The 15,289-nt window shown below is 61.2% G+C and overlaps 1 protein-coding gene across 3 annotated transcripts in view; it reads right to left on the reverse strand.

The window, feature by feature from the left end:
• The window catches only part of CACNA1I (calcium voltage-gated channel subunit alpha1 I), a 118,402-nt gene that overhangs the window by 33,185 nt on the left and 69,928 nt on the right, over positions 1–15,289 (reverse strand). For all 3 annotated transcript variants that reach the window (XM_082420567.1, XM_082420566.1, XM_082420565.1), the window contains 4 exons: positions 14,475–14,790; positions 13,207–13,299; positions 9,635–9,941; positions 6,839–7,239 (listed from right to left, as the gene is read on the reverse strand). In XM_082420567.1, the coding sequence (XP_082276693.1) occupies positions 6,839–7,239; positions 9,635–9,941; positions 13,207–13,299; positions 14,475–14,790 (1,117 nt within the window). The remainder of the gene's footprint in view (positions 1–6,838; positions 7,240–9,634; positions 9,942–13,206; positions 13,300–14,474; positions 14,791–15,289) is intronic.

Consider the following 15,289-nt stretch of genomic DNA (forward strand, 5'->3'; position numbering starts at 1 on the left):
TCTCCACCCTTAACCCCTGCCTGTGCAGACCTCCCTACACAGCCTTCCCCCCACCTCCTTCCTTCCTTAGCAATGGCCCTCTCAGGATTGTGGGTGGCTGGAGACCATCTGCCCTGTGAAGGGAGGACAGAGACCGTGCACCTACTGTGCGCCACCACGGCTCCCAATCCACCTGACCACCTGGTCAGTAGGGCTTACTTCGCCCGCTTCTCAGAGGAGGACACGAAGGCCCAGAGAGGTGAAGGGTCAAAGTCACCAGCTGCTCAGAGGGAGACTGGCCCCTCTGGCTGCAGACCCAACCTCTGCCCCTGGAGCTGTTTACCTGCTGGTTATTAGCAATAGGTGACACCCCTGCAAGTGGGACCACCCAAGGAACCCCAGTGTAGGAAACAGGCCACCCTGTTGGCCACGACTGGGGGTGGGGTTCCAGGTCCTCCCCCTAACAGCCCGGGCCTCAGTTTCCTCATCCATAAAACGAGGGGATGGAGTAAGATGAGGGCCATACGAGGCTCCAGCCCCTTCTCTCCCCGCCCCTGCCCCAGCCCTGGCCCCGCCAGGACTGGTGAAGTTCCTGGTCTCTGCTCACCCTGAGCCAGGTTGTTCCCGCCTGAATCACGGAGAAGGGAAGGGCCATTTGTTAGGCCTGAACATGTGCCCGTGTTGAGCTCGACCCCAGCACAATTACTGACAGTCAATCTGTGAGGCCACTGTTAGCAACTCCATTTTACAGATGAGGAAACTGAGGCTCAGAGAAGGGAACTGCCTTGCTCAGAGCCACCCGGCAAGGCTGTGGCAGAGCCACCAAGTCAGACTCCAAACTGCTTTCCCGGTATCCACACCCACACCTCCCCAAACTATTCCATCCATCATCCACTTGTTCTTCACTGCATGCACCCCACAGGTCTCCCAAGCATCTGTCAGGGGCTGGGCTTGTGCTACCCAGGGTGGGCGGTGGTGAATGAATCAGCACATTCTTCCTGCCCTTGAGAAGTGCAGGCTCCGCTGGCAAAGCCCATCGCTCAAGTTAACAAACCACTCAGCAGTGATAAAAACAGAGGGAACTAGAGGGTGGTTTGGGGGAACAGGGCAGTGGAGTCAGGAGCAGCTTCCTGTAGGAAACGACATCTCAGCGAGACCTCAAAGCCGAGAGGGGGAGTGGGTGACAGGGAGAAGAGAAGGTTGTCCAGGCAAAGGGACCAGCCCGAACTCGGGCTGGGAGGCGGGAGTTCCCAGCATCAGCACCGCCCAGCCCAGCCCAGCCCAGCCCAGCCCCCGCACCAAGCAACAGGGCCTCAGGCGCCTGACTTTGATTCCACTTGGGCCAAAGGGAGAAGAGAAAAAAATAACAACCCAACCCTCCCGCTTCCCGCCTGGTGCCTGGGAAATCTAATAAAACTGCCAGCTCCTCTCAAGGCCAGATAAAAGGAGAAGGCACCATTTCCACCTGTAATTACATCTGACTCACAAAATGGTCCCAAAAGGGGAGTGGGACCCTGAGAGAGGCCCCCAGTGGGGGAGGGGCTGAGGCCCGGCATCCCTGGCTGAGCCAGGGCCCAGATGCTACTCAGAGCCACCAATTTCCTAGCCTTTCAAAACAGAGGTGAAAGATTTGGACGCTGACAGGCCGTAATGGCAGTCACCCTGCTCTGGGCCACACGCACTGCACACACACTCCCGCCCACCTGCAACTGATGCGCAGCCCGCAGCTCTGCTCTCCCCGAAAGGTAGGTCACCCACTCGCTCCCCTCCTCCCTCGCAACAGCTGTTTTCTCTAGTCAGCGCACACCTGTTAATCTTTTTCTATTGGACCATCCATCACTCCTGCGAGCATTTTTCTGAGAGAGACAGCGAGTGGGAGAGAGAGATTGACAAATACAGACACAGTGAGTGAGAGACCAAAGGGGGAGGTATGTGGAGAGGGACAGGGCAGCCACGAGAGAAATGGACAAAGAGACACTCGAAAGAGAGGTGGACCGATAGACAAATATAGACCCAGGGAGTGAGAAGCAAACGCAGGGTGTGGAGAGACAAGACAGAGAGAGAAAAACAGAGATAAACACATAATGAAGGACCAAGATCATGACACTGTGAGTCAGAGACAGAGCCAGAAAGTGAGAGAGAGCAGGCAGACAGACAGACAGACAGGCAGAGACCGCAGAGAGGTGGCTGGAGATGGCAAAGACCCACCCCATGGAAGAGGAGGTGCTGAAGGGCAGAAAAACCAGGTTAAGCCAGAGGCAGGAGGATAGAGGGCCGATGAGGACGGGCTGCAACCTGAAGGTGAGGCCAGAAGCAGAGGGAGATGGGGCAGGGGCGGGGCCAGCTCGTCCCTGCTGGACGCCAGGCTTGGGAGGCCCAGCTGCCCAGCCTCTGGTCATTTCTGCAGGGCCAGATAAGGGCCCAGCTGGGCAGGGGTCTCTAAGCTGCCCCCAGGAACCCCTTGAGCCCAACATCATCCTCATGATAGCAATGGCAGCTGGTGTTGAAACACCTCCCATGTGCCAGGCGGTGCTAAGCACTTTCCACGGATTATGCCGTCTAAGCTCAAACATTACCCTACAGTATCCCCATGTTACAGCCAGGAGACCTGAGGCTCAGAGAGAAGTGACTGTCCCTGGCCACAGCCAGGCAGTGGTAAAATCCGATCTCAAACCCAGGTCTCCTCCCTCTGGCCCGCCCCACCTCCCCGTGGCCTAGGTGCCTTCATCTGCACTACTTTTCTGACTTCAGGCTCCAGTTCAGCACGGACATGTCACTGCCCTGCTTACAAGCCTTCCATGGCTCCCCACTGCCCTAAGGATAAAGCCAGTCTCAAGACCCTTCATGGACTGACAGCCCCTGGCCTCTTGGGCTGTCTGCCCTGCCCCGTGTGCACATCCTCCTTTCGTAGGAATGCCCATGCTCCTGGTGCCTGCATCTGCCCCTCCTTTGTCTAATGAAATCCCTGTCGTCCTTCAGGATCCATCTCCAGTGCCATCACCTCCAGGAAGCCTTCCCCAACTGCAGTTCATGTTGGTGTCTCTCTCCCCTAAGTCCTCACAGAGCTGGAATGTCAGGTACTAAGCCACTCCATCTTCCTCTTCCCAGAGTCGCCCCAGATCTGGCTTGGCAGTGACTTGATGAGACTGCTGAAAAGAGAATAAAGCCTGACTCTCTTTTTGTTGTCCGACGTGGTGAGCATCCTCTAGTTCCAGGACAGCCTTGTGCAGCTCCGGAGGAGTCATGGGCCAGGACGGGCGAATGCTGGGAGAGGGAGGGGCTGAGAGAGCCTGCCCCCAGGAGCAGTGCCTCCCCACCCACCTCCCGTCGGCTTCCTGGAACCTCCAATTCAACCTCAGCATCTCAGCTTCTCACCACGTCACGCTGGGCAAGCCAGTCCGCCTCTCTGAGCCTCGGTTTCCCCATCTGCCCAGTGGGGACAAGACACTCACCCCGCCTGCCCTGGGGGCTGCCGAGAGGATCACACCAGGAAGATATGTGACAGCAAATGATGACAGAGAAATCTGGCTGCCCAAGCCGACCCCGCCCACCTGCCTGTCACGCAGCCTCAGTCACAGACTGTTCTGGGCCCACTCCCCTCCAGGGCTATGCCGACTTCAGCACCATCTGACCACCTCATGGGTCACACACAGGCCACTGCCTGGCTGACCCCCACTTTCCCCTGTCACCTCCTCCTAGGCCGGTCCCTGCAAGGAGTAGCTGTGGCCACAAGGAACCTGGTGACACTCCCTTGTGATTTTGGCAGCCGTGGCCACCTAAAGGCCACAGGCAACCACAGTCTCACCCCTCGTTCGAGCACCTGCGACCACAGAGGCCGGGGTGGCCCCACTTCACAGATGGAGCAGGAAAGCAATGCCCAGGCTCTGTCCTGCCCTCACCACCGGCCCCCCCGGGCCCCCACCCGGCGGCCACACCAAGCTCCCTGCCGGCAGGGGCTGCCACGATGCCTCCCTTCTGCGGTCACTTGCTCTGCGGGAGAGGGGCTGCGAGCGTTCACCGGCCTCTCCTCCCGCTCCCCCCCTTTTCTCCCTGCCCCCTGGCAGCCCTGGGCCACCTCTCTCTGCAGGCACCGCCTCAGCGGCTGCTCAGAACAACCTCAGGGGCGGAGGGCTTCCTGCCAGCAGCGTCTGGAAGCTAGGGGCGTGGAGCAGAACTTCCCGTGCCCCCCACAAGCAGGCCCTGTGCAGAGCTTGGCCAAACAATGGCTGCCACTCGGAGCTGCTTTAGAGTATTTTTAAAATTCTCCCTCCCCCTCACTTTTTCCTTAATTAATAATTTTTTGAGGCTCCAGACGGCAGCTGGTAAACTTACCCCAAGGGTGGTGGTGTAAGGCTCCAACAAAAGATTCACAAATCTTTCCTAACGAGTGGGCACCTACTATGCGCCAGGGTTCTTAATGCATCGAACCCTCCCAGCTACTCTGGGAGGAGGGGGTCCGTGTGCCCATTTCCAGATGGGGGACACTGGCCGAAGGAGGCCAAGTGACTTGCCCAAGGCCACCCTACCAGTCGACAGCAGAACCAGGGATGGAGCCCAGACCTGGGGCGGCGGATTGCAGCTCTCTGGCGGTGGTCTTCAGAGTGCGGCCGGGGTTGGGGGGCGGAGGGGGGGTGTTAATACCTGCCTTGAGGATGGTTGTGCGGACTCAATACACCAGGCTGGCTCGGGGCCTGGCGCTTAGTAGGTGCCAGGGAGCCGATCCCTATGACGGAAAGGGCTCGAAGTTAGGGCACCTGCTCGTGGATGAGGAGGCCAGGGAAGATCCTTTGAAGGGGCAGAGAGTGCCTACTGAGGGCAACCCAGTGGGGGCACCAAGAGGGGTCCTACGGTGCCAGAGAGAAGAGGCTCCCCCATCGGGAGGCTAGAAAGTTTGCCCAAAAGGACGTGGCAGGAGGAGTGAGGGGGGACAGGCCAGGCAGGAAGACCCTGAGGAGGCTTGGGCAGGGACCACAGCCTGGCCTGAGGCTGGGGCTGCAGAGAGAGGGGGAAGCTGGACCCAGAGGATGGAGCCACCCTGGCCACCGTGTTTTGCCGTGGAGGGATGGCTGAGAAGGCAGGAACCAGTAGTACACTGGCAAAGGGGCCTCTGAAAAATAGCACTGATTTGCAGCGTATGTCAATTTCCATGGTGTAAATACTCCCACCACGGCCAATTTCAAGCTACCAACTGTTTATGAGGATGGGCTCGCGAAATCCTTGAGTATGAGGAAATCGGCTCTTGCGAGCTGGTTCCACAAGCCACTGGCAGGGGTGGTGCTCAGGCCCCGGTGCAGCAGGACTGTGACACGCGCCCTTGGTGCTGCCCCACCCAGAAGCTAGAGCCAGCACCCCAAAAGCGCAGGCTGCCTGTGGGGCCTTCCCCGGGGATGCTGGGCCAGGCAAAGGCCAGAAGACTGGACCCTAGGCGAGGGGGTCCAGCCTGCCTGTCTCACCAGCTTTACCCTGCAGAAAGCCTCCCCAGCCCTCCCCAGAGACACTTAGTTAAGCCGGAATAACTGGCAAACAGGCAGCTCCGAGCAGAGCGTGGCGGCAGCCCCAGGGGCCGCATTTAAGTGAATTGAATGAAGCCTGTGCCCGGTGAGCGAATGAAGAGGGAAATGAGAGTGTGGCCCAACACGGGGCGCGGGGGGGGCGGGACCTGCAGAAAGAGGGCCACGGGGAAGCCAAGGAGGCGTCGAAACCCTAAACTCTGCGGTGGTGTCAGTCTTGCCACACAAAGATGTGGGTTCAGATTCGGCCCCTGACTGGCTATGGGACCTTGGGCCAGTGACATCCCCTCCCTGGGCCTCAGGGTCACCAACTTCCAGATGGAGTGCCTCATAGGAAAGGGGTGCAGGTTAAGGGAGGGAGCCCACCTAGCAGCTGGGGGACAGCGGGAGCCAGAAAATGATGTTTTTCCAAATGGATCCAGGGCTGGACTTGTCCAGGCTGTCACCCGGGGTGCGACCTATGGATTGGGGACATCTGTGCAGACCCCCCCAGAGCCCTCCATCCTGTGTCCCCGCAAATACCCTCTTGTACACATCCTCCCTGTGCTCCTGCCACTTCCCAGGAGCCATGCCCTCCTCCATGTGCTATCCCCCCTTGGGGACCCTTTCTCTGAACTCATCTCACCTGTGAATCCCCAGCAGTACCCCCGATGGCCTAGGGGGCCTGGGACACACCAATCAACGCAGCCAACACCCTCCCTGCGCCCCACGCACCCAGAGCTGAAGACAGAAGAAACCACAGGTTTGGCCAAGAAGGGAGATGGGGGACAGCCTTTGCAGGGCAACCCTGGGGCCCCTCAGTGCCACGGAGCTGCGGTGAGGCAGGGAGTAAGTGGGGGGCGTGAGGGGCAGGAGGGCGTCCCACCTGCGGAAGGTATCAATATGTCGCAGGTGGAGCACGAAGGGCCTTGAATGTCAGTGGAAAGGTCTGCATTTTGTGCCAAGGTCAGCGGGGGCTCTGGAAGTTTGGGGGCAGGGGCGCTCCCAGCCTCTGGAAAGATCACTCCAGCCGTTTTGGAGAGAAGAGGCAGGAGGGTCACATGGAGAGGCGACAAATGGAAGTTAGGACTCTGCAGGGACTGGCGGGGGATGGGTTGTGGGGGACCTGGTGTCCACGCTGAGAGGCTCAGAGGGAAAGGAACCACATCCCCCTGTTCACACCCCAAGGGGCCATTCGGTCACTCGTTCACCCTGAGCTCCGTCCCCTCTGTGCCTGGCCCCGGGCTGGGCACTGAAGTCACGTGGCTGAAGGGGACCCAGGTCAGGGGAAGACAGACAGACAGCGGGTGTTCGACAGGCCCGGGCTCACCCGTGCCGGGCCCCCCGGGGCCCCGCCCCCCGACACTCGCCTGCTGGTGGTGCTCAATGCCCATGCTGACGGTGTTGACCAGGATGGCCGTCATGATGCCCCGGCTGAAGTACTTGCTCTCCACGATGCCCCGCAGCTTGGCTCGCGTCTCCCGCCACACGTCTCCGCACAGCCAGGCGGCCCCGTCCGCCTGCCCCTCCTCGTCCTCGTTCTCCAGCTCCGAGGAGGCCCCATCCTCACTGCTCCGGGCCCCGTGCCCGCCGGCCTCGTCCTCGCCGCCGCCCGAGCCCCCGGAGCCCGAGCCCTCCTGGGCCGAGGGCCGCCGGCCCGCCTCGTGCTGGCAGCGGGGGCAGCTGGCGGGGTCGGAGGCCAGAATGGCAGAGATGGGCTGCACCAGCGTGTGGAGCGTGGAGCCCGGGGGGCTGTGTCGGGGGCACGGCTCTGGAAAAGAAGCCGAGGGCGGGCTTGGTGCCTCGGGTCCCGCAGGAGGCGGCCCAACCTGGGTTACCACTCGCGTGTGCCCACAGGGTCTGCCTGGAACCCGCCAGCCCCGCCTGGAGGCCAAGTGGCTCGTGGTTCCTGGGGAAGCAGCTTCACCCGCTGGGCTTCGTTGGCCCCCGAGGAAAAGCGGGGACCGGAAGCACCCACACACCGGGGCCATGGGGCGGATTCTGTTGGTTAATACGTGGCATGAGCCCAGAGCGGTGTCCTCGCCCTGTCACTTCCTGCCCCAGGTCGGTCACCGAAAGACCCTCCAGGAACCCCAGGCCCTCCCCACAGTCCTGCTTCATGACATCATGGAGCTCGGAAAATGGCTGAAAAGGCCGTTGTGGAGGGGAGACACCCCTCAGAGGAAGCCAAGGTGGCCTCGGCGTTCCTCAGTTCTCCTGCCCGCGTGGGGGGCCTATCACCAGGGAGGAAGGGGGCAGGAGCCCGGGCAGGGGCAAGCCCTTGCTCTAGAAGCACCACCCCCTACGACTCCCCGCCACAACCCTGCACAGCTGAGTCAGGGTTAACCCCGGGAGGGGCAGGAGCTGTCATCCCCCGAGCTGCCCAGGGAGAGTGCGAGAAGCCGGGCCGGTCTTGGACCCACGTTCTGTGACCTGTGAACCATCTCAAAGAGGTGTCAGAGAGGCTCTTTCTGGATAGTTTGGTTCCTTCTTTATATTTGTCTGTGTTTTCCTAGAATACGCAGGTTTGGCTGGCGTAGCACAAAATAAATAAATAACGTTAAAGGGAAAGAAAAACCTGTAATGTCCACCGTTCATTTCCACACTTGCTTCTGAACACCCCCCTACGTCTGGACAAGGCTCTCTGACTCAGTCACCCTCTAGACCGGTAGGGCGGCCAGAAGCCCAAGGGTGGGTCACAGTGCTGGAGGTCACAGCAAAGTCCTTCCCAGCCCAACTGAACATGGGGCTGGGCCCCCTGACACTTGTTTCCCAAGGAAGGGAGATGGGGGAGGCACGAAGGCCCAGGGCAGGGGGCACGACCTCCCTCCAGAAGCCTGTCTAGGGCTTCTCTCCACGTGGTTTCCACGGAGAGGGCGATGGGCGGCAGCAGGAAGCCCTGAGCTGTAAACACCCCTCTCCGCGTCATCCAGAAACACGGGGTGCCAGCCTTGCCTGACCCCAGCTCCCCTGTCCACGTGCTGGGCCAGCCCACGGGCCACCTGGAGCCTCCTCCAAGACCACGCCTGGACGGCTGGCCCCCAGGGGCGGCTGGGCGGCAGCTCTGAGGATGAATTCTCCAGCTTGCCTCCGAGAACCTCAGGTTCCCAGAACGTGAGACCTGCAGGGGCAGGGCCTGGGGGTGGCTGGCTCCCACGGCACACGGCCTCATCCTCACTCCACGGCGGGGAGCCGGGCCGTCCACCGTCACAGCTGCGCCTACTCTGGGCTGATGCCGGCTGACTTCCTTGTGGGCACCGCCTGGGGGCAGGACTGGGCCTGGGGTGGGGCCCACCTCCTGTGGCCCTTTGCCTCCTCTTATGGGAGCGGTTCACGTCCCCCTAGAGGTGGGCTCAGCAGAGCCTGCAACTCTGACGTCCCCAATGCCGAGCTTTCGTCACTGACACGCTGTGTGACCTTAAGTGACTCCCTTCATCCCTCTGGACGTTAGTTTTCCCATCTGAACACTGAGGCTAATATTACTCACTCTGCTCCCTTCGCAGGACTGTTTTCTAGAACAGATGAGAAAACGAATGGAAATCCCTTTTTAAGCCTACGCTGCTAACTCTCTGGAACCGTCTACAGTCAAGCAGGAGAAACAGCCCCAAGGCAGGAGCAGATCACAGTGTTCGTGTGTCCCCAGCACGCCCTGCCTCTCTCTGCAGGGCTGGCCGCGGCCCTCTCATTCCAGCTGCCCGACATCGCTGCTCAGGTGTGCTAGCAAGCAGGCAGGCGGCCACAGGAACCCATGGGGGATCAGCGGGGTGAGAATGGAGACAGGCTACAGTGGTGGAGGGATTTTATAGTTTCACAAGACTACGGACAGACTATTGTTCATTCTTTCAAGCGTGGCTCCCAGGGCGGAGCCCGAGTCCCTGTGCACACATGGGATCAGAAGAAGATTCCTCCAGGGCAGGGCTAGGTCCCCCAAGCGAAGGGCTAGCCCAGGCCAGGCACCAGCAGGTGGTCAGGAAAGGGGGGCAGGGAACCCGGGGGTGTGGATTGGAGCTGCCAGGGTAAGATCCGGGTTCTGAACTTGCTGGATACCTCTGCTTGTGCTGGGAAGACAGGGCACGTTTGCAAACAGTGCTGTTTCTGAGTCCCCAGCTAGAGGCACACGAGGCCTGTGCGGGCACCCTGGAGGCCAGGGGAGGTGGGCCACTTACTGTAGTGCCTGGGCTCCTTGACGTGGGGCCCGGGCTTGGTGGACCCAGGTGCCCCCGGGGCCTGGCGCCGGCTCTGCAGGGCCTGGTAGAGGCCCAGGGCCCGGCGCTTGGCCTTGCGCAGGATGTGGCAGACGTACTGGAAGATCTCCTCGTAGCAGTCACCAGGCTCGGCGTAGCTGGCCACCGTGCTGGAGGACAGGTAACGCTGCCGCTGCTCCAGCATCAGCCGGTGCTCCCGCTGCTTGGTCTCCGAGAACTGGGTCGCTATGACAACGAGGCACAGGTTGATCATGAAGAAGGAGCCCACCTGTGACCAACGGGAGGAGAGGACAGGGACAGAGGGGACGGTGGGGTGAGAGGAGGTGGGGGCAGGGGCGGGAGGGTGGGAGAGGGAGATGGAGAAGGAGAGAGACGGGGAGACGGTGATGGAGACGGGGAGACGGTGATGGAGACGGGGAGACGGCGATGGAGGTGGAGGGACGGAGGCAGGGCGAGAAGCAGAGGGATACAGAGGCCGAAAGGAAGACCGGAGGAGGGGCAGGGGTGGATCCCAGACATGGAACCAGGAAAGAGACAGCCAGAGACAGGGGGGTACAGACAGACAAGGGCAAGGAGGGACACCAAGGGAGAGTGAGACAGGCTCAGAGAGGCCAGAAACGGAGGGTGTGGGAGGCACAAAGTGACAGGGGCGGGTGGAGACAGGGTGAGAGGAGGGGAGGGCGGAGCGCCCAGAGAGACGGAGAGGCACGGGCACAGATAGGGACAGGAAAAGATCGCTCAGGCGTTGCTCTGGGAGGAGGCCGGGGCTCAGGACAGCGGTGGCCCAGGCAGCTCCCCAGGCCCCCCTGAGGCCTGCTTCCAAGCCCTCTCCCCTCAGGCCCCTAAGCCTTGGCCACGGCTGCCCTCCCACCTGGGACATCAGCGTTGAGGGCAGGGAGGGAGGCACAGCCCCCCTCAGGCTACCCGGGCCCTGAGTCACCCCAGTCCTGCCCTCACTACGGCCTTGCTTTTGGGCCTCCAGACGAGAAAAGAGGAGCTTCCCTCAGAAAGGGCTTAGTTGTGCGTCTGTCTGGGCTCGGATGGGGTGGCGGGGAAAGGCTCCCCAGCTAGTGCTAGAAATTCTGCCACCTCGAGTCCCAGGGCCCAGCCCCAGGGGCCACCACAGGCAGAAGAGCCCCAGTTTCCAGAGGCAGCTCCTCCCAGGCACACGCTAAGCCTTGAACAGACTCTCGCCTGCCAGAGGGAGGGGGCAGCGTGTGTTTCACCCTCCTCCAGGCTGCCTGCCAGAAGGTTCCTGTAGGCCTCAGCCCCGGCCGCTGATCCCCCTTCCTTCCTCTCCCCCACAGCATAGCTGGGGAGCTGGGGCTCAGGAGGGGGGTACGGGGGCGGGGGGGCTTCCTGGCCCAGAGGACTCTGGGAAAATCCCCTGCCTCTAAAGTAAGAAGATGCCTCACTCATTTGCTCTCTCCGCATTTCCTGGAGACCCGCTCGGCAGGTGTGTGTGAGGAGCACGGGCCCTGCCCGCTGGGAGCTCACACCTGGCAGCCCCTACCCAGCCCGCCTCTGTGGCTGCTGTCCCTGGGTAACTAGGCAGCTCCCCATCCCCTCTGCACCTCCATTTCCCCATCAAAAACATACGGCTCGGACGAGCCGACTTCTGCAACCAGAAGGAGCCCTGGGGACCTGCGTGCAAAGGCCGAGGACCCCTCACCGGCTGTGTGGCCCAGGCCAGCCACCTCGCCTCTCTGGGCCTCAGGGTCCACACCTGGGAAACAAGCAGGTGACCCTGCGTGGCCAGGGTTGTGAGGGTAGCAGAACGGCACGGTCACTCGGCCTCTGCTTGCTGGATGCGTCCCAGCACCTGGAAAACTCACCATCCTCAGCCTCCTGCCAGCACCCTTTCTCCCGTGACAGGGCCACCCGGGGCCCAATAGTCGCAGCAATAATAGCAGCAGGGCACATTTATTGAGCATGTACTGCGTGCCAGGGGCTGTGCAGCCGCAGGCTCTGTCTCCTCTAACCCTCCCCAGGGCCCGTGAGGCAGGTGCCGTCACTGTTCCCCGCTTCACTGTGAGCTCAGGGAGCTAAGGGTCCTGCCCAGGGTCATGCTGGGAGTTACCAACCCCGGACTCCACCCCTAAGTCCATCAGGAGAAGCAGATGAAGCGTCCTCCAGCCTCTCTCTAGAACTCAAGGCTCCTCTCGCAACCTCGGTGGTTGACAGTCCCCCCACTGCAGGATTCTGTCTGGCTTCAGGGTCTCTGTGAGGCGTCCCCTGCCCAGAAGGCTCTTCCCCCTCCAGCCTTTAAGGCTCAATTCCAGCATCACCTCCTCCAGGAAGCCTCTCACTTCCCCCATCCCTTCTCCAAGCCGGGTGAGAGGCCTCCTGTGGGCTCCCTCAGCCTCTTGGGCTTCCTTCGGTGATGGCTCCTAAGATGCAGTCTGGTACCTGTCTGCTGTAGCCCATCTTCCCCCACAAGACTGTGAGCTCCCAGGGGGCAGGGAGGGCCTGACTCACTGCTCAGTACCCAGCACGCGGCTCAGGGCCTGGCGCAGAGCAGGCTTCCCTGAATGTGCTAGGGAATGAACAAGCCAGTGGATGGACGGCAATGCTGAACAAAGCCTGGGTCCCTCCCTTTCTATCTAGGGTGTCTCCTCATGGGTCCAAGGCCCCAGCACCCCCAGGAAGGCATGGAAGCTAAGCCAATAGCGGGGATGTCTCAGGTCAGCTTGTCCTGAGCCCCCAGGTCAAAGTCCCAGCAGCCCAGGATGCGGTGCTGCCCCGAGTCCCAAGAGTGCTCTCTCCCACGGCCAGGAAGCCAGAGACCCCAGCCCTGCAGCAGCGGGGAGCCAGCAGCGACTCTCCCGCGAGTGAATCACCTTGACATCTGGGGACTGTGCTATGGCTGAAGCCGCAGTCAGGCATGACAAGGTGGACGAGCTCGTTCTGGGGAGACTGTGCAGGGGAAGGTGGGAGGGGCCGGCCAGACAGGGGGCCCTCTCTGGGGGCGGAGAGAGCACCCCTTCATCTCCAGGTCTCCCCCACGAGACAGAGCTGCCCGAGAGCTGGGAGTCCCTCCGAGAATTTCAGGGAGTTCTACCAGCTCACAACCAGGCTCAGCCTCCCCTCCAGACCCTGCCCGGGAAGCAGCCCCGGGCTTCCGTTTCACAGCATCTCATCTTCCCGCCCCAGGAAACGAGGGAGGTGCTGGAGCCCTTGAGAAGCTTCCATCCTGAGGCTGCATCCCTGCTATGGTCATAAAAGAATGTATTCCCAGAGACTACGAGGCAGAGAAACACGCAGGAGCAGCGGGTGGACTTAAACGCCCAGAAATGAGAAATGAAGGCAATCTGGAGTGATGGAGGCCTCCACAGCCACCCCCGACGAGCTCCCTCAATCACCTGCTGCTCGGCTGCATTTAAAAACTGCCCCTCCTGCTCTCTCCCACTCAGCTCTCCGGGCTCTGAAGGGGCACCCTGGGGACTCCCAAAGACCCCCGCCCCCACTCTGGGGTCCCCTGGCCCATGGGTCCTTGAGCTTGCCCAGAGAGCCCCAGCTCCCCTGACACTTACTATGATAAGCAGGATAAAATAGATGAAGTTGTAGAAGGAGTGAGCGTCCATCACGTAATACATGATCTCCACCCAGCCTTCCAGAGTGATCACCTGCAGCCGGGACAGAGCAGAAGAGGAGAGAGAGCGTGAGACGGCTGAGCCCCCAGAAAGGCGGGCAGCAAAGGGAGTGCCCCAGACAGAAGCCCCACTGCGTGCCGGGACACTCTATACACGTCCCCTCTCGTACTTCTCCCAAGGGCTCCACCGGGCAGCCATCCTCATCCCCAACATGCAAGTGAGGAAACTGAGGCTCAGAAGGTCAGGACACTTGCCCAATGCCACACAGCCAGGAAGGAGTGGACCAGGGACTTAACCTGGCCCCTCTCGCTCCAGAGCCCCCCACCTTCCAGTCTTCCACACCAAGGCAGGAGGACTGGAGGCAGGGGGCCCTGAGCTGCGGCTCCAGCTCCCCACCCCGGGCCACTCTCTGAGCCTCGACTGCTTCTTCAATGTGTGGGATTAACAGAGCCCACCTGCCAGGCAGGGCTCTGTGCTGGCGCAGCTCAGGTGAGCCCGGGAGGGGGGCTGTGAGAAGCCTGGTGTGACTCTGTCCCCCATGCACTTTCCCAGAGAGGAAAGCAGAGGAGCCTTGGGCGAGACGAACGCCGGGCCCCCCCAGCACCGTGGTCTTGTTCGCTTCTGGCAAATGCACAGAGCATTTGCCAGGTCACTGCCACCCACCCTCTCGTGGCCGAAGGGTCCAAAATCACAGCTGCTGGGCTGTGATCACATCACGCCTTGCAGCTCTGAATTCTGTGACCCTGCTGCTCCCCAGAGCAAAGCGTGCCAAGCAGACCCCTCAGCGGCTTCTCAGCCACCGCCCTCTGCACCTGCCCCTTCCTGCCTTCTGACGACAGCAGGAAGGCAGCCTTGACTGAGCACTCACTGCACACTAGGCTCGGCTCGCATCGTCTGGTTTATTCTTCTCAGCCACTCAAGTGGTGGGGGGAGCTGTTATTACCCCCATTTTAGAGATAAGAAAACTGAGGCACAGAGGCATCAGGCAATACACCCAAGGGCCTACAGCCCTTTCGTCGAACCTCAGTTGCTCTGTCTGTGACATGGGCATGATAGTGCCTGTTGTGCCAGCAGAACAGGTAGATTTCAATGACATGGGTGGCAAACCCCCAGCACAGAGCCCCGCCTGCCAGGTGAAGCTGCTCACCCCACCCCTCCCCACCCCCAGCCCCCAGCATGGCGGCCGGTGCCAGGCCCGAGGGCCCCACCTGGAAGATGACGATCCAGGCATAGCCGATGTTGTCAAAGTTGATGGCGCCCTTGTGGGGGTTGGCGCTGCCTGTCCGGCACACATTGTAGTAGCGGTTCCAGTTGACGCAGAGCCCACTGGCGTTGAGGTCCTGGCGCCCCGCCCCGAAGTCATAGACGTCATCCTTGGACAGACAGCACTCGCGGCCCTGCTCCTTGAGCGGGGGGATCTCGTGGCAGCCCATGATGCCGTTGTCCCCCGACAGGGAGCAGATGAAGGGCATCTCGTCGTCCTCCTCCGGCTGGTAGTAGGGGGGCAGGGCCACATCCCCTTGTCTGTCCACAGGTGATGGTGAGGAAAGAGGAGAAGGGTAGGGGTCACTGCCACACAGCATGGCAGGACTGGCCCAACATGCCATCATCGCCTCCAGGCCTTCGCACATGCTGTTCCCCCTGCCTGGGACACCCTTCCCCACCTCTGCCATGGTCACAAAAACTCCCACCTGCCCACTGTGGGCAGTTCCAGGGTCCCCCCCCCCACCAAGAGGGAGCCTTCCCTGGGGGAGCCTCAGGGAAGACTGGACCCTGCACTCACCCCCATTACTGCTCTTGGGGAAAATGCACCCAACTCCCCTGGGAGGCTGGAGCTCTTTTAGGGCAAGGACTGGGTCTCAGCATCCCTAGTACCCACACACTGTTTGGTCGGCGCAGAGTAGGTGCTCAATATACAAATGCTAAATTTTACTGATGCAACAGATGAAGATAAGATACCTTCCTGCCCCACCCTCTCCCATCTATGTGACCTTGGGCTGGTCACTTCCCCTCTCTGGACCTC

This window comes from Balaenoptera physalus (assembly GCF_965194825.1).
Source record: "Balaenoptera physalus genome assembly, chromosome: 13".
Classification (NCBI taxonomy): Eukaryota; Metazoa; Chordata; class Mammalia; order Artiodactyla; family Balaenopteridae; genus Balaenoptera; species Balaenoptera physalus.